The 26,346-nt window shown below is 40.7% G+C and overlaps 1 protein-coding gene across 3 annotated transcripts in view; it reads right to left on the bottom strand.

The window, feature by feature from the left end:
* The window catches only part of ABCC4 (ATP binding cassette subfamily C member 4 (PEL blood group)), a 343,233-nt gene that overhangs the window by 9,886 nt on the left and 307,001 nt on the right, over positions 1 to 26,346 (bottom strand). For all 3 annotated transcript variants that reach the window (XM_023726694.1, XM_023726693.1, XM_004371394.2), the window contains 3 exons: positions 20,458 to 20,630; positions 19,903 to 20,008; positions 6,991 to 7,125 (listed from right to left, as the gene is read on the bottom strand). In XM_023726694.1, coding sequence (XP_023582462.1) covers positions 6,991 to 7,125; positions 19,903 to 20,008; positions 20,458 to 20,630 — 414 coding nt within the window. The remainder of the gene's footprint in view (positions 1 to 6,990; positions 7,126 to 19,902; positions 20,009 to 20,457; positions 20,631 to 26,346) is intronic.

Raw genomic sequence — 26,346 nt, 5'->3', positions numbered from 1 at the left:
GTGATCCACAGGGTTTTCACTGGCTGATTTTCAGCAGTAGATCGCCAAGCCTTTCTTTCTAGTCCATCTTAGTCTGGAATGTCCACTGAAACCTGCTCAGCATCACAGCAACACACAAGCCTCCACTGAGAAGACAGGTTGTGGCTGCACATGACGTGCACTGGCTGGGAATCGAACCTGGGGCTCCCCCATAGAAGGTGAGAATTCTACCACTGAACCTCCACCACTCCCATTATACGAAGTTAGAGCTACAAAACAAAATTCCTCCAAGAAATGAAAGGAACACACATAAAATAATAAGCAAACAAACAAAAATCCTAGACTGTAGAGAAAAAAAGACAAAAACTGAAAGCGTAACAGTATGACAATGATAAAACGTATCTATCATCTCAATAAACGTAAATGGACTAAGCTCACCTGTTAAAAACAAAAGACTAAATCACAAAGCAAAATTGAATGACATGTCACATATAAGAGACACACCCTATGGTTTGAAATTTAAAAACAATCCAAAATATACCAGGCAAATGAAAATAAAGTGAAAGCAGGGAACAAAGTCTTAGTTCCGAACAAGGTAAAATCAGGGCCAAAAGCATTATATGATTAAAAGAAAGACACTTTAAAATAGTATAGAATACAATCCATAATGAAAACCTAAGCCATGACTATCTATGCTTTAAAAATTATAGCATCAAATTACCAAACAAAAATGACAGAAACTACAAAATGAAAACATGCTTTAGTATGAGACTAATTCACCTCTCTAAGTCCAAGACATGTCAAATGAACAAAAATAAATAAGAGAAGATTCACATAATAAAATAGATTTAATTAAAATTTACTAAATTCTATACCTTAAACGGAGCCCTGGTGGCGCATTGGTTAAGAGCTCAGCTGCTAACCAAAAGGTCAACAGCTCGAGTCCACCTGCTCCTTGGAAACGCTATGGGGCAGTTCCACTCTGTCCTATAGGGACCCTATGAATCCAAAGTGACTTGACGGCAACGGATTTCGTTTTTGTTTTTTTTTTTTAATACCTTAGACAGACAATACTTGATTTTTTCAAATGCCCTAAGAACATTCACAAAAATTGCCCATATATTAGGGCACAAGAAAGTATTAATACATTCCAAATGGTCAGAAATAGTACATACTGATCACAAGGTAATGAACATAAACACTGATGAATTAAAGAAAAAATATTAAAAAAAAAACCCTATAACCAGAAGTTTAAAAAACCTCCTTCTTAAATAATTTCTGAGCCAAAAAGAAAATCAAAACCAAAATTTCAGAATATAGAAAAAATAAAATAACTGTACAGAAAGTATTACATATCAGAACCTACAGGATATAGTTAAAGCAGTGTTCAAAGGAAAATTCACAGCCTTTGGTATTTATATTAATAAACAAGAAAAAATGAAAATAAATGCATTCACAGAGTAAGAAACAACAATAGCAAAACAAACCAAAGGGCAGAATTAATCAATATAAAAGTAGAAGTAAACTGCAAAACATAAAACAAGAACGAATAAATAAATCCTAGAGCTGGTTCCTTAGAAGAAAAAAATAGGGAATAGCGTGTGGAGAAAGCGCAAATACTATATGGTCATTAAAAACAATGAGGCGACTGTATGTATTGATATAATCTCTGAGATATGATATTAAATGGAAAAATTAAGGAATAGCTATCATTTGTGCTTAAAAAACAGAAAAGCCATATACTGTATGCACACGTTCTTGTTTATGCATAGAATTTATCTGGAAAATAATGGTGTCAGGGGCTCCATCCCTGGGGAGGATGGGAGCTAAGAGTGGGAGAGTAACGTTTTACTTTTATAGTTTTTGGATTTTGTAGCATTAGCATGCATCACCTATTTTAAAAACCTGTTATTAAAGATACATTTTAATGAATTTGAGTCTTTAAAGCTACAAAGGCACTTCAAAAATCCCAACCTGGTCTGCTTTATTAGGGAGGAGAATGACAGGCATTCAGCCTTCAGCTTTATGAATCTAAAAAGCATTTTCTTTACTATTTTCAATGGATCATCTGGAAGGGTCTACCACAGTGAGTGATTCAGCTTGTCTGCACCAACATTTTCAGAAAAGCGACTATGTGGTCAAGAAAACGTGACTTGGAAGTACCTTTTTCCAGATGCAGAGTTTTCATTTCAAAAGAATGAATTCTAATCTGTTGGAGTGAAAAGCTTATTTTGAGTTAGACTAATCCCCTGGTGTTACAGTTCTGAATGATGCATTGATATTTGATGCTTGTACGTTTAAAAGGTTGACAATCTGACAGCTTGTTCTCTTCAGAGGACCAAGTGTACGCAGAAATGATGTCAAGAAGATATTATTCATCCTGGATGAGAATCAAGATATGGATTTCCTTATGGTTTTTCCCTAGGGGTGGCCTGAGCCAGTGAGTTAAGCAAGACTGAAATCCAAGAGTGATACCCTGCCACTGTGTGAACTTGGGCGACCGGGCCCACCCTGGACATCACTGCAACAAGGAGCAGCATTTTCAAACCCAACAGGGAATATAGAACCCCAAGGCAGCACATGAGCCTGAACAGAGCAATTCACCTTCTGCTCTCCAAAGATCAGCTGTGTGATCTTAGGTGAATTCTTAACTCCTCATCCATTTAAAAACAAACAAATAAACAAAAAAACCTGTTGTCGTCAAGTCAATTCCGACTCATAGCAACCCTGTAGGACAGAGTAGGACTGCCCCAAGGAGCATCTAGTGGGTTCGAACTGCTGACCTTTTGGTTAGCAGCTGAGCTCTTAACCACTATGCCACAAGGGTTTCCCCTCACCCATAAAGTGGGATAAAAAAAAAAACTGCCGTGAGGATTAAATGAAATAAGTGAGAATTACATAAGCAAAGTAAAGTAGATCATTAAGAACCACACGAGCATAAGTTACCATTAATATAGTCAAATTAGGTAAAAAAAATTACTGGGCTGGGCATCAAGAGACTTCTAATTCTATGACCTGGATACTTTTCTGTATCTATGTTACATCTGAGTTAAAATGCTTATTAAAAGATTTCTAATTTGGTCTCTGCTACAAGCTAGTATGACTCTGGGCCATCTTACTTCTTGGGGGCTCATCTGTAAAATAAGGGTGTTGAACTATAGTATCCCTTCTAGCTCTAAAATTTTATGATCTGTTTATTACCCAATGCCTTGATAATATAATAACACATTTTTCAAATGGGAGCTTTGACAAATAGAGGGATACACATCTTTTTGATGTGCAATGCTTGAGGTCAAAGGACAAAAAGGTTCATGAAGTTCCTGGCTGTTTCATCACTATGAGTTCAGATTATACAGGGAATCCCAAATGACTAACTGGGTCTCATGAGGGGAGCTTTGATTGGGAAACACCTAACAGATAAAAGCACTCCACATATTGTTGTTGTTGTTGGGTGCCATCGAGTTGGTTCCAACTCACAGCAACCCTATGTACAACAGAACAAAACACTGCTCGGGGCTGTGTCATCCTCACAATTGTTGCTATGTTTGAGTCCACTGTTGCAGCCACTGTATCAATCCACCTCGTTGAGGATCTTCCTCTTTCCTGCTGACCTTCTACTTTACCAAGCATGATGTGCTTTCTCCAGGGACTGTCCTTCCTGATAACACATCCAAAGTAGATGAGATGAAGTCTTGTCATCCTCCCTCCTAAGGAGCACCTGGCTGTACTTCTTCCAAGACAGATTTGTTCATTCTTCTGGCTGTCCATGGTATATTCAATATTCTTCGCCAACACCATAACTCTAAGGCATCAGTTCTTCTTCGGTCTTTCTTATTCATTGTCCAGCTCTCACATACATATGAGGTGACTGAAAATACCATGGCTTGAGTCAAGCGCACCTTAGTCCTCAAAGTGACATCTTTGCTTTTCAACACTTTAAAGAGGTCTTTTGCAGCAGATTTGCCCGATGCAACACGTTATTTGATTTACTGACTGCTGCTTCCATGGGTGCTGACTGTGGATCCAAGTAAAACGAAATCCTTGACAACTTCAATCTTTTCTCCGTTTATCATGATGTTGTTTATTGGTCCAGTTGTGAGGTTTTTTGTTTTATGTTAAAGTGTAATCCATACTATGGTCTTTGATCTTCATCAGTAAGTGCTTCAAGTCCTTTTTGCTTTCAGCAAGCAGGGTTGTGTCACCTGCATATTGCAGGTTAATGCAAATAGCAGGCATAAAAAAATATGTATGTATACACAGTGCTCCAAGTGCAGCTTCTCTCCTCATTTATACAATATAAGTACTTATAAAAGTTCAGAGCACAGACTTTTTTATCTCCAAACCTAGCTTTGAACCCTGACTCTGCCAATTATTCTCCTTGATGGCAACGAGTTTAGGTTTTTTTTTTTTTTTTGTTTATGTGACCTTGAAGTGCCTGGTTGGTGCAAACAGTTTGTGCTCAACTACTAATCTACTAAGACCCTCAGTGAGATGGACTGACATACTGGCTGCAGCAATGGACTGAAACATAGCAATGATTGTGAGGATGGCGCAGGACCAGGCATGTTTTGTTCTGTTGTACATGGGGTCACCATGAGTTGGAACCGCCGTGACCGCACCTAACAACAACAACTAACCTACTTGGTTTGAACTCAGCCAGTGGCACCACAGATGAAAAACTTGGCCATCTACTTCCACAGAGATCCCAGCAAAGAAAACCTTATGGAGCACAGTCCTACTCTGTCACACACGGGGTTGCCACGAGTCAAAATCAACTAGACAGCAGTGGGTTTGGTATGTGACCCTGGGCAATTTCCTTCTCCTCTCTCAGCCTCAGCCTCTGAAATGGTTATAATAATACCTGTATCATAGCACAATGCATGGCACACAGCAAGGATCAGTCACTTATTATTATTATTAATAATAATTGCTCGACATATAAACTGAGCATCTCTGCTTATTTCAATACTGTTATTTACTCTCAGTGACTAGGAGGCATATCTACTATGTTTGTTAGTACCTAATCCAATACTGGAAACCCTGGGGGTGTAGAGGTTAACAACTATGGCTGTTAACCAAAAGGTCAGTAGTTTGAATCCACTGGGCACTTCTTGGAAACCCTATGGGGCAGTTCTACCCTGTCCTACAGGGTCGCTATGAATCGGAATCGACTCGACGGCAATGGGTTTGGTCTTTTTTTTTTAACCTAATACTATGCAGACAGACATATACTGAACAGTTTTGAGGATGGAGCAGGATTCAAAGAAATAGTCTATGAACAGTAGAAGGTACAGTTGCTTATTCTACTACGGAGGAATGAGGTGAATAGTGACAGACAGGTTATATTTTAGATAAACCTTTCCTAGGGAAGGACCGTTAGATACTGGAACACGTTTCCTTACTCTGTTGTCTTTAATGGGTTATTTAAAATATTACACAAGTAATTTTATTCTATGTACATTGTTGAAAGTCTGAGAAATGCAAAAAAGCATAAAGAATGAAAAATATACTCATAATTATATAATGCCTAGAGATAAACAAAGAAGCCCTGGTGGTGCAAATGGTTAAGTGCTTGGCTGCTAATCAAATATTTGGCAGTTTGAAGCCACCCCATGGCTCCATGGGAGAAAGACCTGGTGACCTGCTTCCGTAAAGATTAGCCAAGAAAACCCTATGGGGAAGTTCTTCTCTGTTACATGGGGTCGCTATGAGTCAGAATCGACTCACTGGCACCCAACAACAACAGAGTTAAACAGTTTTGATGGGGAGCCTCACCATGGGTTTGTTGTTGGAGGTCTCATTCCACCCTAAGCCATGCAGCTTATGTGGCAGGAACACCAGACTTCCTTCTTTCCCTCCCTCCGTCCTTTCATCAACTCCACTCCCACCTTGTTCCAGACAGGCTGTGTGAACTCTGGCTAAGGCCCACAAACTGAACCTCAGTTATCACATCTGTAGAATGTGATAATTCTACATCACTGTTGTTGACAAGATTATCATTTAATCTGAATATTATTCATTGAGCACCATTTTTATACCAGATATGGTGCCTTCACATATATTATCTCTGTGAAAATGCCTTGCAAACCTTCACGTACTATTCTGACTACAGCATTAAAACCGAAAAAAACCAAACCTATTGCCATCAAGTTGATTCTGACTCATAGTGACCCTATAGGACAGAGTAGAACTGCCCATAGATTTTCCAAGGAGTATCTGGTGGATTTGAACTACTGACCTTTTGGTTAGCAGCCGTAGCTCTTAACTACTACATCACCAAGGTTTCCACTACAGCATTAAGGTACTATAAATTCTTGATTTGTCCGGATGGCAATTTAATCTCCTAGAAGTCGAGGAAGCATAAGGGGGAATGTGGACCTAATGCTAAATAACAAAGAATTAGGGAGCAATCTGAGGAAGAAATGTCAGTATCATACACGAGTTTTCGTTATCAACACAAAACAAAACAAAAAAAAACCTCAAAGCCATCTACATATTTCTGTGGCACAGTTTTCCAGAACAAATAAATAATGTTCCACATTTTTTCCCCTCTTAAACTCTCTAATTTTCCTGGACCCTGACAGCATCTAGATCTCAGATGTGCTGAGCACCAATTATACCAAAATGTAATGGGTCCCCAAAATATCAGTATTTATACTATAATGCCTTTTTAACAAATTGACAGTCTGAAGAATTCATAAATGAGAACCTGAACCCACAGTGCCCAAACGTGTAAAACGTCCACTCTCAAATCTCTCTCAGAAACACACGCTTGCACATATGTGCATGCACACACAATACATACTTCCCACCCCCACCTGTTTCTGCTGACTCTCTGCAGACTTGACTTCAACCTGGGACGTGTTGTTAAGACCCAGTCGTGGAGCTTTGTCTCTGGAGACTTATAATTGAAAAGGATACATGGTGCTCGTTACCATGCCCAGGGTGCCAAATTGTGAGGGGTGAACTGTTGAGACAAATTTTAATTACCACTCCAGGTAACCAGCTCACCTGTTTTGCTGTTTCAGTGAGGGCAGCAGCTTCTGCCTTGCCCAGCTGTTGCACCATCTTGTAAAATAGGCTCTCTTTATTTTGCAGCAAAACATATGGTTCATCATATTCTTTCAGTCTTCCTGAATCCAAAACCTGTTAATCAGCAGAAAGAAACCCATTAAAACACAATGTTTTGCAGTAACATATTATAAGCCAGACAATATTTCGGAAAGGGGCAGGAGAGGGAGAATAGAGGGAATCCATTTGGGTGGTAGGTCTGGATGGTATTTAAAAGGCCTCATTACCCTGCTTCACTGAGCAAACAAAAGCCTAACCTGGCCTTTTATGATTATAATGTTATAAGAAAGGAAGAAAATGAAAGTTCTAGACTATTATTATGAGCACTCAGCAGTCTGTGGCATTTGATGTTCTGTCAAGGGCATCTTGGATTGTTACCATTAGTTAGTGCTTTTAACTCTCAGACTCTGAGTTCTGGGAGCTATTTATACACATATTCAGAGCTGAGAAACTTCTTGATTTAAGAAAATCAAACTCGATTTGTCTAAAAAGTAGGGTGATGTCATACAAGTCAAATGGCAGTGACCTGACAGCAAATTAATTGCCACTCTGGTTTGATAACAGAATCTGAGTAATACATGGAAAAGAAATAAATGCTTCTGGAATTTCTTATTTATGAGCAATATATGGAAAAGAAGTAAATGCTTCTGGAATTTCTTGTTAGGTGCTGCTGAGTCAAGTAACCCCATGTGACAGAGCAGAACTGCCCCACAGGGTTGTCTAGGCAATCTTTACGGGAGCAGATTGCTAGGTCTCGCCTGGAGCCTTGGGGTGGGGGGGTTCGAACCAACAACCTTTGGCTTAGCAGCTGGAACACTTACTCGTTGAGCCATGAGGGGACCTAGAGTATGTTAGCTGGTGAGAGGGGACAGGTATACATAAAGCCGCTAAGAATCAGAGCCAACTTGATGGCAAGTAATAGTAACAAGCAGGGAAGAAACCCCTGTCAGTGAGGTTAAAGTGTATCCTGAAGTTGTCTCTGACTGTAGTTTATTATTCTGATAGCGGAAGGCTGGCGAAAAGGGCTGCTACCTAAGCAGCTTTGGCATAATTGCTTTGCACAGAAGAAATCTCTAGAAATCCAATTTTCTATTTGGGTAAGACTAAAGAAGCCATTAAGAAATTGAGCTCCAAATTCCAGTGATCAGGGCCCACAGAGCACACTGGGGGCAGCTCAATCTGAATTGCTGAGGCTCTGAGTATCTGTTTCCCCAATTATCTTTCTTTGCTTCTTTTTCTCTTTCTTTAGCTGCCTGCCTTTTAGCCATTTGGTTGCTCATTAATACACCCACTGGGAACCGAAAGGGAGAGAGGAAGGGACTCATAACTCCACATTCCTTCTTATTAGCGGCTTCGGTTCATGGTTTCAGAGGGGAAAGTCTGAAACAATTGTCCCAAATGATGCACCTAGGAAAACAGTTCTAATGTTAAGTGGTACTTAGTTCTCCATTTAAGCCACATTTAGAGTAAATTTATCTTAAGAGAATATGCTGAAATTCCATAAGTATTGCAGTTAATTCTGCCCTGTGGTATTTAATGGGAAACATTTATTAAGTCTCATAAAGGGCATTTTCCTGCTAATCTTGTTTACTACAGGGAATCACTGTTAAGCCAGCTTTCTCAAGAGTTCAAGAATAACTGAATCTGTCACATCCACATAATAATTAAAATGTCCTATAATTTGGCATGCCAGTTTAGGTGTCCAGAATGTGTAATTTGACTTAAGCATAGCATTACAGAGCATAACCACTCCTCCCGATGATGACGATGGAGAAAACAAAAAACGCATTTTTAAAATACAGGTCTCTTTCATGCTAGAGGCTAATAAGTGAATCAGATGGCTTTATAAAGTGATGAACTTCTTATTCTGCAAAAGGCAACAAGTAAATTTTTGAAAAATCACCACTTGAGACATGGTGGAAAGTGAGTTTTCTGACTATACAGACTTTACCTTTTTTTTTCCAACGTAGGTTTTATTTGTATCTTTTGATTTTTTTTTTTTTGCGTGTGTGCGCGCGCATTAGGTGAAAGTTTACAGAGCAAATTAGATTCCCATTCGATAGTTTGTACATAAAGTGTTTCACGGCCTTGGCTTCATTCCCCACACACAATGTGTCAGCACTCTCCCCATTTCTGCCCTGGGTTCCCCCGTTTCCTTTCATCCTGATTTTCTACCCCTTCCTGCCTTCTCGTCTTTGCTTTTGGGCAAATATTGCCCTTTGATCTCATATAATTGAATTGTTCTAAGGAGCACGTTCCTCTCAGGTGTTAATGGCAAGAAAATATTACTAATATTTTGTCCTTGCCCAACTTCTCTACTTCATTTGTTCAAAATTTGAGTTAATAAGAAATCTCCCATATTGTCTGAAAACACACAAACGCCACTGAGATCAGTAGTTTTCAGAAATGATTCGTATCAAAAAAGGCAGAACTAGGAAAAAAATAAAACAAAACAACAGAGGGTTCTGGACAGAGCTGGAGAAGGATTTAGAGCATAATTCTAACTCACGAAAAGAAAAGATCAGATTTACTGGCCTAAAGGAGACTGGAGAAACCTCGAGAGTATGGCCCCCAGACACCCTTTTAGCTCAGTGGTGAAGTTATCTCTGAGGTTCACCGTTCAGCCTGGGAATGGACAGCCCCGTAAAACCAAATGAGACTAACGAGGTACAGGAGTCCAGTGACAAGGGCCAGAAGGCAGAAGGGGACAAGGAAGCTGGTGATAGGGAACACAAGGTTGAGTAAGGATATTGTTGATGTGTTGTGAGATTGTTAACCATTGTCATAGGGCAGTATTTGTAGTAACTGTTAAATGAGAAACTATTTTGTTCTGTAAGCCTTCATCTTAAGTGAGAATAACAGCACAATTGGAAGAGCACAGTCAATGTCACTGAACTGTGCATGTAGAAATTTTTGAAATGGTGTATCTTTGGCTCTGTGTATTTTCACCAAAAAAAAACAGGTTGAGAAGTTAGAGGGTTGACATGTTGTGGGGTTGTTAACCAATGTCATAAAACAATATGTGTACTACTGTTTCATGAGAAACTATTTGTTCTGTAAGCCTTCACCTGAAGTACAATTTAAAAAAAAAAGGTAAAAAAATAAATAAAACAAAACAAAACTAATGGCTCTCAAAAAGCAATAGGATTAACAATATAAATGATAGAAACATCATTTTGGTTCAAATATTTGGAGCCTCATAAGTATTAGCAATTTAATGACTGTCCACTGTATTGTATAAGGGAATTTTTCCATTTTGCGGACAGAATTGTGATCACTTGTTATAATGCATGATAATTTATTACAACTTAACATTTAACTTTTATAACTTTTAAAAAAAAATGTAAAACAAAACATTATTTCTTTAATACCTTTTTTCCTTACTTAATACTCTTTTGACATGCATTAAAGCAAAATACAGTATCTTAAAATGAACTGAATTATTATATTCCCAAATGGACGAATTTACAAGGTTTGAGAGGTAGGACACCCTAGCATGTAAATACAATTTAGTGCAGAATATGGCTAACAGAAGATCAATGAAATCACCCCACAACTTTTGAATTTGAGAGGAAAAAAACATTGGTACGCACTGAACATTCATTGTGCCGCACATGTAACAGTCATCACTGTCAATTCCCAAAGTGGAGTAGACAAGCAAGGTAGACAACGTCCGTCCATCCATCCATCCATCATTTCTTCTTTCTACCCTTTCATCTATCCATATCCCTTCCTTCCCTCCTTTGTCCTTCCTTCTCCTCCTCTATCTATCCATCCTTCCACCTATTCAGTAAGTATTAAGTGAGTGTCCATTACCAAAGCACCATTACGGAATGGTAGATTCAAAGATGAGCAAGACACAATCTGTCAAGAAGCTCACAGCCAGAGATGAAAACTGAGGTTCTGATAAGTAACTTGGCCAAGGCTGCAAAATCCAAAGAGAAGAGAGCTGGGATTTGAAAGCAGGTCTGAACCTGTAATTCTTTTCTCTCTATATGAGTTTCCAAAGAAAGACACCGTCAAATTATTTATTGTTTATTATTACGTTAGGGATATGAGCATATTAAACACTGACTTTTCTAAGAGACCTTCCATTTGGGTAATAACTTGTATTAACTTAGTAGAGTTTAAGAAAATTTGCCTGTGAATATAAACATCTCCCTTCTCTACTTTTTACTGCAATTTTGTTGTACCCAAGGCTCCGACTATCTACTGTGTGCCTGGTATACACTCACAGAAAAAGAGAAACCTCCAGGGTTAATAAAGAGCAAGTAACACTTGGCCGAAACACATTGGAGGAGAACTGAAGTAAACGTTCATTCATTCCTGAATTTATTTAGCAAACATTTACCGTGGACATACTGTGTTCCCATCATTATGCAGGTGCTGTGAAAGAGGCAAAGATATGTAAGTCCCAGCCCCTGGCTTTAAGAAACCTATACTCAAAGAAGAGAAAGAAGAAAATACTCAAGACTGTAACACAAGAAAAGAAAAAAAAGGAAAACCACCAGGAGTTTTGTGGCAGATGAGATAATTTCTTATTTTATATTTCTTATTAAACTTTAGATGAAGGTTTACAGAACAAACTAGCTTCTCATTAAACATTTAGTACATATATTGTTCTATGACATTGATTAACAACCCCATGACATGTCAGTACTCTCCCTTCTCGACCCTGGGTTCCCTATTACCAGCTTTCCTGTCCCCTCCTGCCTTCTAGTCCTTGCCCCTGGGCTGATGTGCCCCTTTAGTCTCATTTTGTCCTATGGGTTTGTCTAATCTTTGGCTAAAAGGCAAACCTCAGGAGTGACTTCATTACTGGGCTAAAAGGGTGTCCAGAGGCCATACTCTAGAAGTTTCAGATGAGATCATTTCTGGCCGGAGGATCTGAGGAACAGCTTCAGAGAGGAGAGCCCATTGAAGTGGGCCTTGAAGAATGGAAAGAGGCTTGGACATGCAGAGATGGGTGGGGAGGGTAGTGGTTTGTTAGCCCCTTAAGGGCAGGGTTATGTCGTTAATCTTCTTTACTGCTGTACATGACAAGTAACAGGTAACCGATACATATTAATTCAAAGTTTAATATAATGGAAACAAAATTCAGATGATGACCGAGGGACCGTCCAATGGTGCTGTTTGGCAAGACAACAGGGTATATGTAAAAAAAGAGTAAGTGAGAGAGCAAGGGTGGACAGAGTCCAGCTGGCACTGAGAAACAGATCAAGGCCACAGGACACAGAGCTGTAGAGGTGGGAGACCATACGCCTCAAGCTGATGTCTACCGGCAAGACATACAGTATGTTAAGGGAAAATAACCAGTAATCAGTTGCTGTCAAGTTGATTCCTACTCATGGTGACCCATGTGTATCCGAGTGGAACTGGGCTCCACAGGGTTTTCAGTGTCCGATTTTTCAGAAGTAGATTGCCAAGCCCTTCTTAGGACGTCCCTCTGGGTGGACTTCAACTTCCAACCTTTCGGTTAGTAGTCTAGAGCTTAACCATCTGCATTACCCAGGGATGCCTAAGGGAAAAGAGGAAGAGGAGAAGAGTGGGGGAGAGAGGGCAGGGCTGAGGATAGAGGCTTGAGGCCCATTTCTATTAAATACTGGAAAAGCGAGAAAAGAATATATACACATAAGGCAACTGTGAATTATCTTTTTGTACAGAAAACACAGGAAGAATTAATTTTGAATTTTTGCATCTCCTGAAATTTTCTGCTGTGTTCCCAGCCTTCAGCACCCAAGTTAAGCTGTAAACTCGACCACGCATTACAGTCTGTACGACTGCAATCCCTGGGCCCCGGGATCTCTCGAGGAACGAATCTGCGGCCGCCTGCTGCTCTCTAGGACGTTGGGAAGAAATACTTGAAAGTGGAAGACTCAGTCACTTACACAAGCGTAATGAAGATGTGGTTGTCAGGCCGACATACCTGCAGATACTCCAGGTAGCTGTCCTAGATATAGGAGCCCTAGCGGCACAGTGGTTAAGTACTTGGCTGCGGACAGAAAGGCCAGCGGTTCGAATCCACCCTGCAGCAGAAAGATGTGGCAGTCTGCTTCCATAAAGATGGTTGTTGTTGTTATTAGGTGCTGTCGAGTCGGCTGCGACTCATAGCAACCCTACAGGACAGAGTGGAACTGTGCCGTAGGGCTGCCAAGAAGCAGCTGGATTTGAACTGCCGACCTTTGGTTAGCAGCCAAGCTCTCAACCACTACGCCACCAGGGCTCCTCCATAAAGCTTACAGTCTTGGAACCCTATGGGGCAGTTCTACTCTGTACTACAGGGTTGCTATGAGTTAGAATCAACTTGATGGCAACGGGGGTTTTGGTCCTAGATATAAAAATTAAACGGGCTGATTGTAAAATAATCCATTTTACTCAGCAGGATGCTGTCAGTGATAGTGAGGTGGCTGCAGGCAGAGGTGAGGGGCAGGACAGGGGTGGGAGGAGAAAGGGCCTGAATAGCTTTCAACACAGCAATAAGCAGCAATAAAGGGAGACCCCATTTAGCCCCAAGAAAACTTGGGAGGGGAATCCCCGGGTGCCATAAACGGTTAATGTGATTCGTTGCTAACCGAAAGGTTGGAAGTTTGAGGCCACCCAGAGCTACCTCGAAAGAGAAGCCTGGCCATCTACTTCCTAAAACACAGTTACTGAAAACCCTATGGAGCACTGGCTTATAAAATAAACAATATCACCCATGAGTAATGTGCTCCCTTAAACAATCCACTATATGAGACCAAACGGCCAACATTTACCGAAAAGCAAAGCTGAGAAGGCAAGGAGGAACAGGGAAGCTAGAGTAACAGAAACAGAACGAACAGAATGGAAATAATGAAAATGCTGACACACTGTGAAAACCGTAACCAATGTCACAGGACAATTTGTATAAAATTGTTAAATGGGAACTTAATTTGCTGTGTAAACTTTCACCTAAATCAGAATAAAATATTAGATTTAAAAAAAAAAAGAAAATCCTACTGAGCACAGTCCTACTCTGACATACATGGGGTCAACGCAAGTCGGAATCTACCTGATAGCCACAGGGTAGGGATAGTGGGGGAAGGCCGTGAGTTTCAGAGTTGTGCTTCTGGCAGCCAGGTGAGAAAGGGTGTATCACATCTCTCCAACCCTGGAAACTGGTTCCCTCATCTGTAAGATAGGGACCTGTGCTCGTCTCTCGTTTCTGTATTTCTTTTCCCGCACCCTGTCCTGTCCCTCACCTCTCCCTGCAAGCATCACTCAAAGTCACTCCCCAGGTCTGGAAGCAACAAATGAGTCTTCTCACCTTGGGAAGAAGAAATTCAGACACAGTGACCTACATAGCCACTCCTCCAAAGCTCCTGCTTTGCATGTATGCCTCTCCCTCATAACATACTGCTTCTCCCACACTTTGCACTTTCTACCATAATGTTGGGAGCCCTGGTGGTGCAGTGGTTAAGAGCTCGGCTGTTAACCAAAAGGTCGGCAGTTTGAATCCACCATTCGCTCCTTGCAAACCCTATGGGGCAGTTCTACTCTGTCCTACAGGGTCGCCGTAAGTTGGAATCAACTCTACGGCAAGGGGTTTGGTTTGGTCTACCTTAATGTTAGTTATTTTTCCCTCTGAAAAGCGAAATTAAATCTCTTAGGACATATTTTCTTTTACTATGGTAAATACATATGTAACAAAACATTTGTTATTTTAATACACATGTACAAATCATTAATTATGTTTATCATGATGTTCAGCCATCATCATCATCATCTTTTTCCAAACATTCCCACCACCTTTAACAGAAGCTCAGTGTCCCCTAGGCAACGAGGCCCCCTCTTCCAAATGTCCTTCCTGCCCCTGGTAATGACGGAGCACCTTCTCTCAGGAAATGGTCTGATGGTCTGGTTGCAGCCATGTAGGGTCGCTCTGAGTCGGAATCGACTCGATGGCAACTGGTTCGGGTTTTGTTTTTTTTTTTTTTTTTGGAGGTTCATTACAGAAAAGTTCCATGGAGGTAAAAAACAGAACTGAAAGAAAACCAGTGAGTGCTGAGTCATTCTGGTACCTTCCCAGATGGGCATGTTACAATTATTTCTAGTTTTGTTGTCTCTGGGAAAATGCTATTAAAAAAGAGGTTTGAGTTTAGGAAGAAAGATGAAGGTTATAAAACTGTAAGATTGCCTACCAACAGAAAAGCTAGGATCTGAGTTTCTTAGCCCTGGTTGTGGTTCTGCGTAATTCACTCCCAAGGAGTTCCCTAACTGCAGACGGTAAACATCCTGAACAGAGGCGACAATATTGTTAGAAAAGCTGCAGATATTCTTATTCCTGATTGCCTCCTGCTCCCAGGGAGAATCCAGTGGTGTTGTGAGGACTGCGGAGTGCAGGGATTGGAGCACAAAGCTGTGCTACTGGCTGAGAAGAAAGCAGGTCACAAGTAACCAACTAATCCTAAAAACTACAGCAAAGAAGCTGTCTTTAATGTAGAGGATCTCTAATTTGTCTGTCCTGCTCCACTGTTTTGTGTCAACAGAGCAAATGAGGAAGATTAAAATTAGCTGTCAGGATGACTACACCATGTTTAATAAAGTTAAAATTGAGAGAACATCTTTATAAAACAGAATTCTAAGCCTGACACATTAGTGGTGCTTAATGAACCAAAACTGGGTAAATCCCTTTGGAGAGCCAACACAGACACAAAGCTATTAATTAGGTCACACTTGTTTCTCAACAAGGCTTTTGTTTGATTTACTTACTGTAAACAAAGCCATATCCATCCGTCTTTGTGGAGAAGTATGCACCAGTGCAACAAAATGTAATTATTACACCTTGAACACTTGCAACTACATGACTTTAGGATAACAATACAGTTGGTGGGTCCTTTATTAGCATCCATCCCTTCCCCAGCCACTCCCTGAGCCTGGCCACCCGCCCTCCGGAGCATCAGGCTGTACACCTGACTTGTCTTTATGTCCTTAAAGGCTTCAAAATCACATAAACCAAACCTGTTGCTGTCGAGTTGATTCCGACTCACAGCGACCCCACAGGACAGAGTAGAACTGCCCCATAGGGTTTCCAAGGCTGTAATCTTTACAGAAGCAGACCGCCACGTTTTTCCTTCACAGAGCGGCTGGCTGGTGGGTTCAAACCACCAACCTTTCGGTTAGCAGCCGAGCACTTACCCACTGCACCACCAGGGCTCCTTTCTAAATCACAGAGAACAGAAAATCACCTGTTTTCTGGAAAGGAAATAAATATTTCTAAAGCAAGCAAGAAAAAAAAAACTGCTTCAAAAAATCAAAGGTATGAGAAAGAACATGATTTATGGTGCTTCTCTGTATTGAAAGCCTGATGACTATCAGAAGGTCTAGACTAAAATACGAGGTTTAAACCCGAGGCGGACAGAGCACAGAGGACAATTACCCATCTTTGAAGTCAGGGACTGCATGTCTCTTGGGTTCCCTGAGGTCTAATCTCGCCATTCCCTAATAATGAAGTTAGTAGCAGAAACCAGCTCAAGTGGCACAATTGGTTAAGCACTCAACTGCTAACCAGATAAGGAGCCCTGGTGGCATAAATGGTTAAGTGCTTGGCTGCTAACTGAAAGGTTGGCTGTTTGAGCCTATCCAGTAGCTCAGCAGGAGAAACATCTTGCAATCTGTTCCTGTAAAGATTACTGCCAAGAAAATCCTATCGGGCAGTTCTACTCTGTCCCGTGGGGTCACTATGAGTCATAAATGACTCAATGGCACCCAACAATACCACCACTAACTGAACGGTTGGTGGTTGGAACCCATCCAGGCCTTCCAAAAAATCACAGCCACTGAAAAACCCTATGAAGCACAGTTCTAATCTGCACAGGTGGGGTCTCCATGAGGTGGAATCCACTCGAGGGCAAGGGGGTTGGTTTTTCTGGTTTGGTGGGACGTCCCAGTGACATCACTGATGACCTCCTGCCTCGTAAGCTCTATGTTGAAGACTTTCTCAACATTTGAGTCAGGAGTGGGAGGGGCAGCTCCATGATGGAATGCAAGGTCCATCAGAGAAACAAGGTCTAACAGTTATCTCAAAGGTAACCTACTCAAAAGAGAACTCTTACATTTCCCCTCTCCAAATCCACTTCTCCCCCCATCTTCCCATCATCCAAATGCTCAGGTCAAAAACCGAGACACCAGCCTTGACTCTATCCCTCAGATCCCACTTTCAATACAATACAGAGTCCAGCTGGCTCTGCTTTGTTATTTACCCCAATCCAACGATCTCACCATCTCCACTGCTAGCACCTTAGTCTAAGCCACCTACATCCAGTTGAAAGAGAGCACTTGATTATAAATCTGAAAATGAATCCTGAATTTGCCTTCAACCGTAAAGAAAAGGGAATCTATGGGTCAGGCAAACAGTTAAGCACTTGGTTACTAACTGAAAGTTGGAGGTTTGGATCCATCCATAGGCGCTCTCAAAGAAAGGCCTGGCAACCTACTTCTGAAAGATCTCTGTCACTGAAAACCCTATGGAGTGAGTTCTACTCTGACACACATAGCATCTCCATGGGTTGGAATCGACTCCATAGCAACTCGTTTGGCTTTTTCTATTTTTTTTTTTTTTTAAGTAAAGGAAAGAGGGAGAGCACAGTGGGACAAGGCTAGAAAGGTAACGATTATAAGCTGCTTTGTAAGCAATGTTGAAGATTTAGACAAAGACAATGGTCAAGAGAGAAGAATTTGTAATTCTAGAAATTTACCAATGGTAGTAAATAAAGCATTACACAAATTGGCACCAAGTCGATCGGTTAATGTGACACTAGTGAACTAGGCATTCACGTTTGAGGATCAGATGCTGATCTGGATAAGATTCAGGAATGACCAGTTGACAAGTCTGCCCAATTTTGTCCTTCCTTGTTGTTACCCTCCACTGCCACATTCCACTGTGACAATACCTCTAAGTATTAGATAATAAAAGGAAGTTGCTGTCATCAATGTTGTTTAACACCAAGAAAACAAAAATCTATGTTTACATTAGAGCAAAGATGTTGTTTTGAATGGGCCCCTACTGAGCTGGAGATCAAGCCACCTTTCTGCTGACAAGATGCTTCCAACAGGTACAGTACACGCTGATTTAGGATGCTGGGCTGGGTCTCTGCAAACCACGTTTGGCCAGTTGGCTGCCTGTTAGGTTCTACCAACAGGGAGCACTAGAGGGGGACTGAAGGACAGGATGAGGGGCAAATGGTCTTCCTTCCTGCTACTCCTGTGGGCACCACCCAGCAGTGGCACTTGGCTCCAGGTTCCAGGCTCCAGGCTCCATCTTCTTCTTGCACACCTAGAACCAGCCTCATCATGCTCCCTTACAAATATGACCACCAGCTGCACAGTGTCCCTCCTTGGGGGGCTGAGCACCAACTCTTTAGTGCCTGCGATGGTTAAGGTTGGCTGGGCCATGATTCTCAGAAGTTTGGCAGTTATGCAATGATGTAATTTGGAAGTTATGTAATGATGTAGTCATCCTCCATGATATGACCTGATATGATCAGCCAATCAGTTGTAAAGGGAGTTTCCTCGGGGGTGTGGCCTGCATCTAATATATGGACGTCTGGCAAAGCTGGCTTGCTTGCTCTGGATTCTGTTTCCAGCTCATCATCATCTGACCTCCAGTTCTTGGGATGTGAGCCAGCAGCCTGATGTCTGACCTACCGATTCTGGGTTTGTCATCCCCTGCAACCACGTGAGTCAGGAAAAGCCTCCTGACCCACAAACTTAGGGACTTGCCAACCTCCACAACTGCGGGAGCTATTTCTTTGAAATAAATCTCTCTCTCCCTCTCTCTCTATATATACACATTTCACTAGCTTTGCTTCTCTAGAGAACCTAGTCTATGACAGCACTTCTTCTCTGAGTTCCCAGGCTCTGGAGCTCAGTCCTGGGCGAGGTGGGGGGAGCTGCTTCCTAACACTGCTACTTCAGTGTTTCCTTTCACTCTTTCAGCCCTCCAGCTCTATGAAACAAATTTCTTATATTAAATCCTCTCCGTTGAAATAGTTCGTTCTCTTGACTAGGTCCTTTCTGAAAATGACTTACGGTGGATCTTCTCACTCACTCCCCTCTGACAGTACATCTTGAGAACGTCCCAAGAGCTGAGACATTCTGCAATCTTACCTCACGATCCTATGACAGCTTAAAAGAGAAGTTAATTTTTTGAGTAAGGAAATCTAAAACGCTAAAACAACTGTGACACAGCTAAAATGACTGTCTTCTACCACTCTGAAGTAGGAAGTTTACCATAAGCTATATCTTGGACATGGAATATTCTCATGGTTGGCCATCTTAAAAAAAAAAAGAAAAAAGAATTCAAATAAACTTTTAATTGCATTTTAAAAGCAAAGAGATGTAACAGATACATGATTTAAAAGTGTTGAATGCATAGTTAAGAACTTGAGTTATTATCAGGATTAAAAGAAAAAACCAACAGAAATTTATTTACTGGGGATTTATATTGAGTTTTGCAAGTTAGGATAAATCACTTGTTAGTTTAAGCAGTCCTGTCATTATGTTAAAATACTGAATGAAGGTAAAGCTTGCTACCGAAGATGTGAATTTCTTGGTTATATTTAGGAAATTCAAGCCCATTATTTCTCACTGGCAGGAGGTAATTGATATTTTCAAATCAAGGGTGCTTAATTCGAATGAACAAATAATTGACAACAGACATAACACCAACCGATGAATTTCAACAGTTTGCTCTCTGCATGTTGACGTTTGTCCAAATCCCACTGCTCGTGCGAGCTTAAGAGAGAAGATGAAATGGAAGATGCCAGAAACAAAAATGAAAACCTGAATAAGAATACAACGAAACAACTGGAATTCCACGGGCAGAGGTCTTACCATTATCCTGTCGCTGTCAATAATGGTGTTCAATCTGTGTGCGATGGTGAGCACAGTGCACTGTGCAAATTTCTCACGGATCTTTTTTTGTATTAACTCATCCGTTCTGGAATCAAACCAGTAAAATTTAGGTCAGTACAGCGAAGATTCAAAAAGGAGACTTCAGACTTAAAAGTATATATGATATTTTAATAATATATATTTTTTAAATCAATACTTGGAGATAGCATGTTTTTACAAAAACTAAATGTAAAAGGTCTACTTGGAAATTTTACCTATTTTTCATAAAACAGAGGAAATTGCTTTTCCCTCTAAATTGCTTGAAACCATCAGGAGTCAAATTTAGGAATCTAGCTCTCTTAGGATGCCTAATCATATCGTTAATACTGAACAACATGTTTTGGTTTCTCCCTTCGTTTTCTAGAATTAATGTTATCAAGAGACATCTTTGGGGGCAAAAAGAGCACTCAGAAACGTTTCTAAGCATCAATAAATGTTTCCCATTGGCCACACTTAAAATTTTTAGTGAATGTCACAAAGACCTTAGCGCTGTACCTTGGATCCACGTTCGCTGTAGCTTCATCAATAATCAATATCCGGTTTTTCCTGAGAATAGCCCTGGCAAGGCACACCAATTGTCTCTGTCCAACACTAAAATTCGATCCTGATTCTGCTAATTCAGTATTCATTTTACCAGGAAGATCTTCTATGGTTTCTTTAAGTTGTACCTATAGATATAGAAAGAAGAATGACATTTCCCTCAACAAACTACTACCGAAGTAGAGACGCGGGCCTCTCAGACATCAGAGCCTTGAGGTCCTTTTCCTTGGGAGATGTGTCTGATGTGTACACCAACGCAGCTCTGACCACGACTCCCAACTCATGTTAACTGAGAAAGATGGTAGGGCCAACTCAGCTCAGAAATATTCTGACTTCAGAGAACAACCTTAATGGGAACCAAGATGTCTCCTTGTCACTATCAGCAAGCACAAGTCTATTCATGCTGGATCACATGTCAACACTGTTTGTGCCAATTTCATTATGAAACATACAGTATGATAAATACAATTATTCTCTATGTAAAATGTAGAAAAGCTAAAAATGTTCCTTTTTAATTTTTTGTCAAGAGGTAACTGGGAATTTACAGAGACAATAAGCAAAACTGTGGTTGTCTACAGCTGGAAGGTTAACTATAAAAGGACAGGAGGGAACTTTTTGGAATGATAGAAATGCTCTACAACTGGGTTGTGGTGATGGTTGTACACGGGGCAGATTATCTAGTAAGCAAGGTAAGCACAGTCTTACTTGTGCTTATTTACTAATCTGTAGTGAACAAGTTCTGGTAAAACCCATGTGAAACTGTTCACTACAGATAAGTAAGTAAGCACAAGCAAGCCCATGTGTACCTTGCTTACTGGGTCATCTGCCTGTCAAGGATTGTAAATTTGAAAAGAGGCTTTGATTCTGTAGGAAGGTGCTGTGGGGTTGGGAAGAGACAGATGCTAGCCATACCTAGAAGCAGAATCTTTGATGTGGTGAAAAAATGTGAAATAGTTCACTACAGATGATCTGGTAAGCATTGCGCTTACCTTACTTATTGGATAATCCACCCCTGAGTGTACAATTCTACAGACTTACTAAAACCACTGAATTTTATACTCACAATGGATAAATTTTCTAGTGTATAAATTATATCTCCATAAAGTTTGTTTTAAAAAAACTCTGCTCCATCACCTAAACCCCCTTCCTGCCAGATGATGCCTAAGACCCCCTGCTCCGGAACACAACAGAGAGCCCCTGATGGAGCAGGAGAAAGGTGGGGTGCAGAACTCCAAATTCTAGCAAGAAGACCAGACTTAATGATCTGAATGAGACTCGAGGAACCTCGGAAAGCATGGCCCTTGGATTCTCTATCAGCCTAGAACTAAAACAATTTCCGAGGCCAACTCGGGCAGCTTCTGTCCGGAGGTGAGATGAGAAGGCAGAGAGGGCTAGGAGCTGGTTGAAGGGACATGGGAAATCAGGGGTGGAAAGGAGGAGTGTGCTGCCACAGTATAGGGAGAGCAATTAGGGTCACATAACAATGTAAGTATAAATTTTTGTATAAGAGACTAACTTGAAATGTAAACCTTTCACTTAAACTACAACAACAAAAAAGACACACACACACACACACACACACACACAAAAAGACCCTCTGCCCCACTCCTGGGAGTTAAGAAAGTCTCTCAGTTATGAAGATATTTCTCCCAATCTCTGTAGGAAAGTTAAAAGGCGCTTTATGGTTGAGTCAGGTTTCCCAAAGGACATTCCTCATACTAGTGCACGAGACAGAAAATTAAAAAAAAAAAAAAAAAATTACTAGAGGAAGTGTGGTTCTCTAAAGATATAATTTTGTTGGCACTTTGCCATTTTGGTAGGTTTTAATCAACTGGAAAAGTTAAATAAATGTAAATTCAAACAAACTGTATCTCATACATTAATAAACTGGGGGCCTGTTTTGGGAATGCTTCTTTTCAAAGCTCAATCCCATATTGCTAGGCCAGTCAAGTGCATTTACTTCAATCTCACAAATGTTTTGCAGTAAGTGAAAAATTATGAAAAACAGGGTACAGCATAACATCTTATTGTCCCCAGGCTACGGGGATAAATAGTGTTTATATTAATCGACCTTCAAAAAGTTGTCGCTGTAAGCAGAAAAGAGAAACCTCTTAACCGCCAAAGATAACCTGGGACTGTGATGGGTGGTGGTTCAGTTCAATGGATATTTGTTTTGGAGAAATTTTATAGAACAAGAGCCAAACTCAGGCTATACTTGAAAGCTATGGAAGAACAAAGAGTCCGTAAACTTCAAATTAAGAAATCAACAGGCTGAGGAATAATAGACAATAAGCCAAACCAAACCCATTGCCGTCGAGTCGATTCCAACTCACAACGATCCTATAGGACAGAACAGAACTGCCCCACAGGGTTTCCAAGGAGAGGCTGGTGGATTCCAACTGCTGACCATTTGCTGAGCTCTTAACTACTGTGCCACCAGGGCTCCTAGCAGCCAATAAGCAGATATACTGAATTACAATGTCAACAACAAAAAATCATGAGGAAGCACTTCAATGAATGTGAGCTCTTGAGATGTGCTCACGATGGAAGTCCAACACTAAAAGATGGGAATTCAGAGTTGGGATTAAATAGGACATTGGTGTTTAGCGTTAGTATGACAGGTGGGAAGTTATACAAAATCCAAAGTGTATGATTTGGATCACTGCACAAGTTCCTGCACCAAAAATTATAAAACAGAAGATACCATCTTTGGTCAAGTCCCTCCATTACAAGGAAGAGGGCTTCTTGTGTACTCTGTTTATGAAACATATTCACAGTTCTAAACCCCAGGGGATGGGGACTGATAAAAAAGTGGTGGCAAGACTTCTATTGGCTTTTCCTCCTGCGTCGACTTTGGTAATACTTGTACACACAGAGCATAAGGTGTCAGAGTGGGGTTATTATACTATTCCTTCAACTTTTCCATAATTTGAAATTTTCCAAAATTTCAAAATAAAAGGTTGGGGACTTGAAGCCAGATGGCCAGAGGCTGAGTCCTGTCCAGCTCTGCCAAACTGAAAGTTCCTGAACTTTCTCTATCTCAGCTTCCTAACCTGTAAATGAGAATATAATGATAAAGGTGTCTACCTCCTAATGTTGGGAATATAAAAAAAGTCAGTACGTATAAAGAAAGGAGCCCTGGTGGCACAGGGGTTAAGTGCTCGGCTGCTACCAAAAGGTTGGCGGTTCAAACCCATCAGCAACTCAGCAGGTGAAAAGACCTGGGGATCTGCTCCATAAAGATTACAGCCTTGGAATCCCTATGGGACATTTCTACTCTGTCCTTTAGGATCAGTACGAGTTGGAATTGACTCTATAGCAATGGCGTTTTTTTTTTTTTTTTGGTTTATGCATAAGGAACTCAGAATGATGCTTGATACAAAGGAAGGGAGCAACAGATACTGCCTATTAATAATGCTATTAATAATAGCATTTTACACTCACAGTGGATAAATATAAGCAAAGATGTCACTTTGAGGACTAAGGTGCGCCTGACCCAAGCCACGGTGTTTTCAATCCCCTCATATGCATGTGAAAGCTGGCCAATGAATAAGGAAGACCAAAGAAGAACTGACACCTTTGAATTATGGTGTGGTGAAGAATACTGAATGTACCATGGACTGCAGGAAGAATGAACAAATCTGTCTTGGAAGAAGTACAGCCAGAACGCTTCTTAGAAGCAAGGATGGTGAGACTTTGTCTCACATACTTTGGATATGTTATCAGGAGGGATCAGTCCCTGGAGAAGGACAGCATGCTTGGTACAGTCAGAGAAAAAGAGGAAGACTCTCAATGAGATGGACTGACACAGTGGCTGCAACAATGGGTTCAAGCATAACAATGACTGTAAGGATGGTGAAGGACTGGGCCATGTTTCCTTCTGGTGTGCACAGGGTCACTATGAGTTGGAACCAACTCGACAGCACCTAACAACAACATAGCTAGCCTCTGTTCAGGTTCTGCTTCATTTTTCTTCATTGCATTTATCAGTACCCGACGTTATGTTACATAATCATTTGTTTATTTTCTATCTCCCTCACTAGAATGTAAGCTCCAAGAGGGTAGGGACTGCAATAGCTCTAGGACCTAGAATAATGGTTATGGAAAAAGCTCTCAATAAATGTTTGTTGAAAGTATGGATGAAGCCACAAGTGCACCTCATTTTATGAGATGCCTGTTCCTATAAATTTGAAAATAAATCAATATATAATTTATATGAAAAATCATTTTTATATTAAAAGTCATTATCCAAGAAATATATCCCTTATTAAAAATTATTTGGCCCTGTGATTTCATAATATTATACTTTGAAATGCTGAAAACATTAAAAAAATCTACAATGTAAGGAAAACTGATCAAATAGAACTATTCAAAACTATACATCTCAGTATAGAGTATTTCAGATTATTTGTAAGCTTGGAAAAAATAATAAATACAGTAAAACAGAAAAAAGACCTTATGAGACACACCATTTCTACCATCATAAACATTTTCAAAGTAACCTACTACAGGTACTATATCTGCTAGGTGTCAGCGCCTCTCACAGGAGACTAACATGGGTGTCAGACCCTGCTTCCACACTTCGTGGAACTTCTTCACTTTTAGAAAAGAAAGGCTGATACGAGCTGGAAAAAACAAGAGACACTGAAATGCAAGCAATCAATTGACGGGGGAGAGCTTTTACTAGAACACAGCTAATGGTAAATGAAGAAAAGGGGGAGCCCACTGACCGAAACGCGTGGCCCAAGGGGACTCGATATGAAATGTGTCATGGAAGCAAGGGCTGACTAACATGTTTCCTGATGTATACATGGCTGTTGTTCAGATTTCTGTATCTTGGTTTCTTGTATAATGAGACATCATTGTCTTCGAATAGAGATACTATCAACGTTGAACATAACTGGATGACTTCTTCACAGATCTGACATGACATACCATCCTCTTAACTGTATATCCCAGTATCACAGTTGTTTTTTTAACAGAACTAACATACTGTTGCTTCGTTTTCAGAATTTTATCTGCTGTGATCTTCTGACCTCTTTCTGATATGTGGCTTCAACTTTCATCATTACCTGTACTACATTTATACAGCTGCTTTTGCTTCTTAAACCAAAAAAACCAAGCCCGTTGCCATCGAGTCGATTCCGACTCATAGTGACCCTGAGGCGCCCCAAATGACACCAGTTCCTAGTGAAGTTTCTTCAGTTTACAGCTGATGCTTTTTCTGTATTTAAAGTAACTTTCAGCATATTTTTAAAAATAACCAAGATGGACAACATCTGTAGGCCCATCTCCCTTTCTAATGCAGAACCTACTCTTTCCTCTCCAGTACTACTCTCCAAGGGAGAGGAGGGAGGTGGAAATAAGAGGACTTCTAAAACTAAATATCATTTCTTTTTATTTGAAGTTGTCAAAGAGAGCAAGGTAAAATAGCAGTGTCTTCTTAATGAATCTCAAGCCAACCCTATGAGTTGGATTCCCAATTCCAATTTGGCATTGTTTGTAAATCAACTGGCTAGGCTTTCCAGTCTACCTTGAAGGAGCTACCAAGGACAGCAGGCCTACTACCATTGAGTTACGTTGCTCTTGTTTGGGGATACAATGGGAAGAACAAAGCCATGGAGATGGCAGAGGGACCGATATACCAGAGATATCCAGAGGAACTTGAATAGCACTGGAGTCAGATGCTGAGTCCTTTGTACGCTCTCTCCCTACACAAACACAGGCAAGTAACATTGTGTATACAAATCCAAGGTGTTCCCAAGGTGAAGTTCTGACTGCACGGCCAGAAGACCCTGAGATTCCAAGGACCCCAGGTTTGGAATCTCTGACCTACCAGCCTCA

The sequence above is a fragment of the Trichechus manatus genome, unplaced genomic scaffold (assembly GCF_000243295.1).
Source record: "Trichechus manatus latirostris isolate Lorelei unplaced genomic scaffold, TriManLat1.0 scaffold00013, whole genome shotgun sequence".
Lineage (NCBI taxonomy): Eukaryota > Metazoa > Chordata > Mammalia > Sirenia > Trichechidae > Trichechus > Trichechus manatus.
Note: the sequence above shows the minus strand (reverse complement) of the source record. Positions and strands in the feature narration are given on the sequence as shown.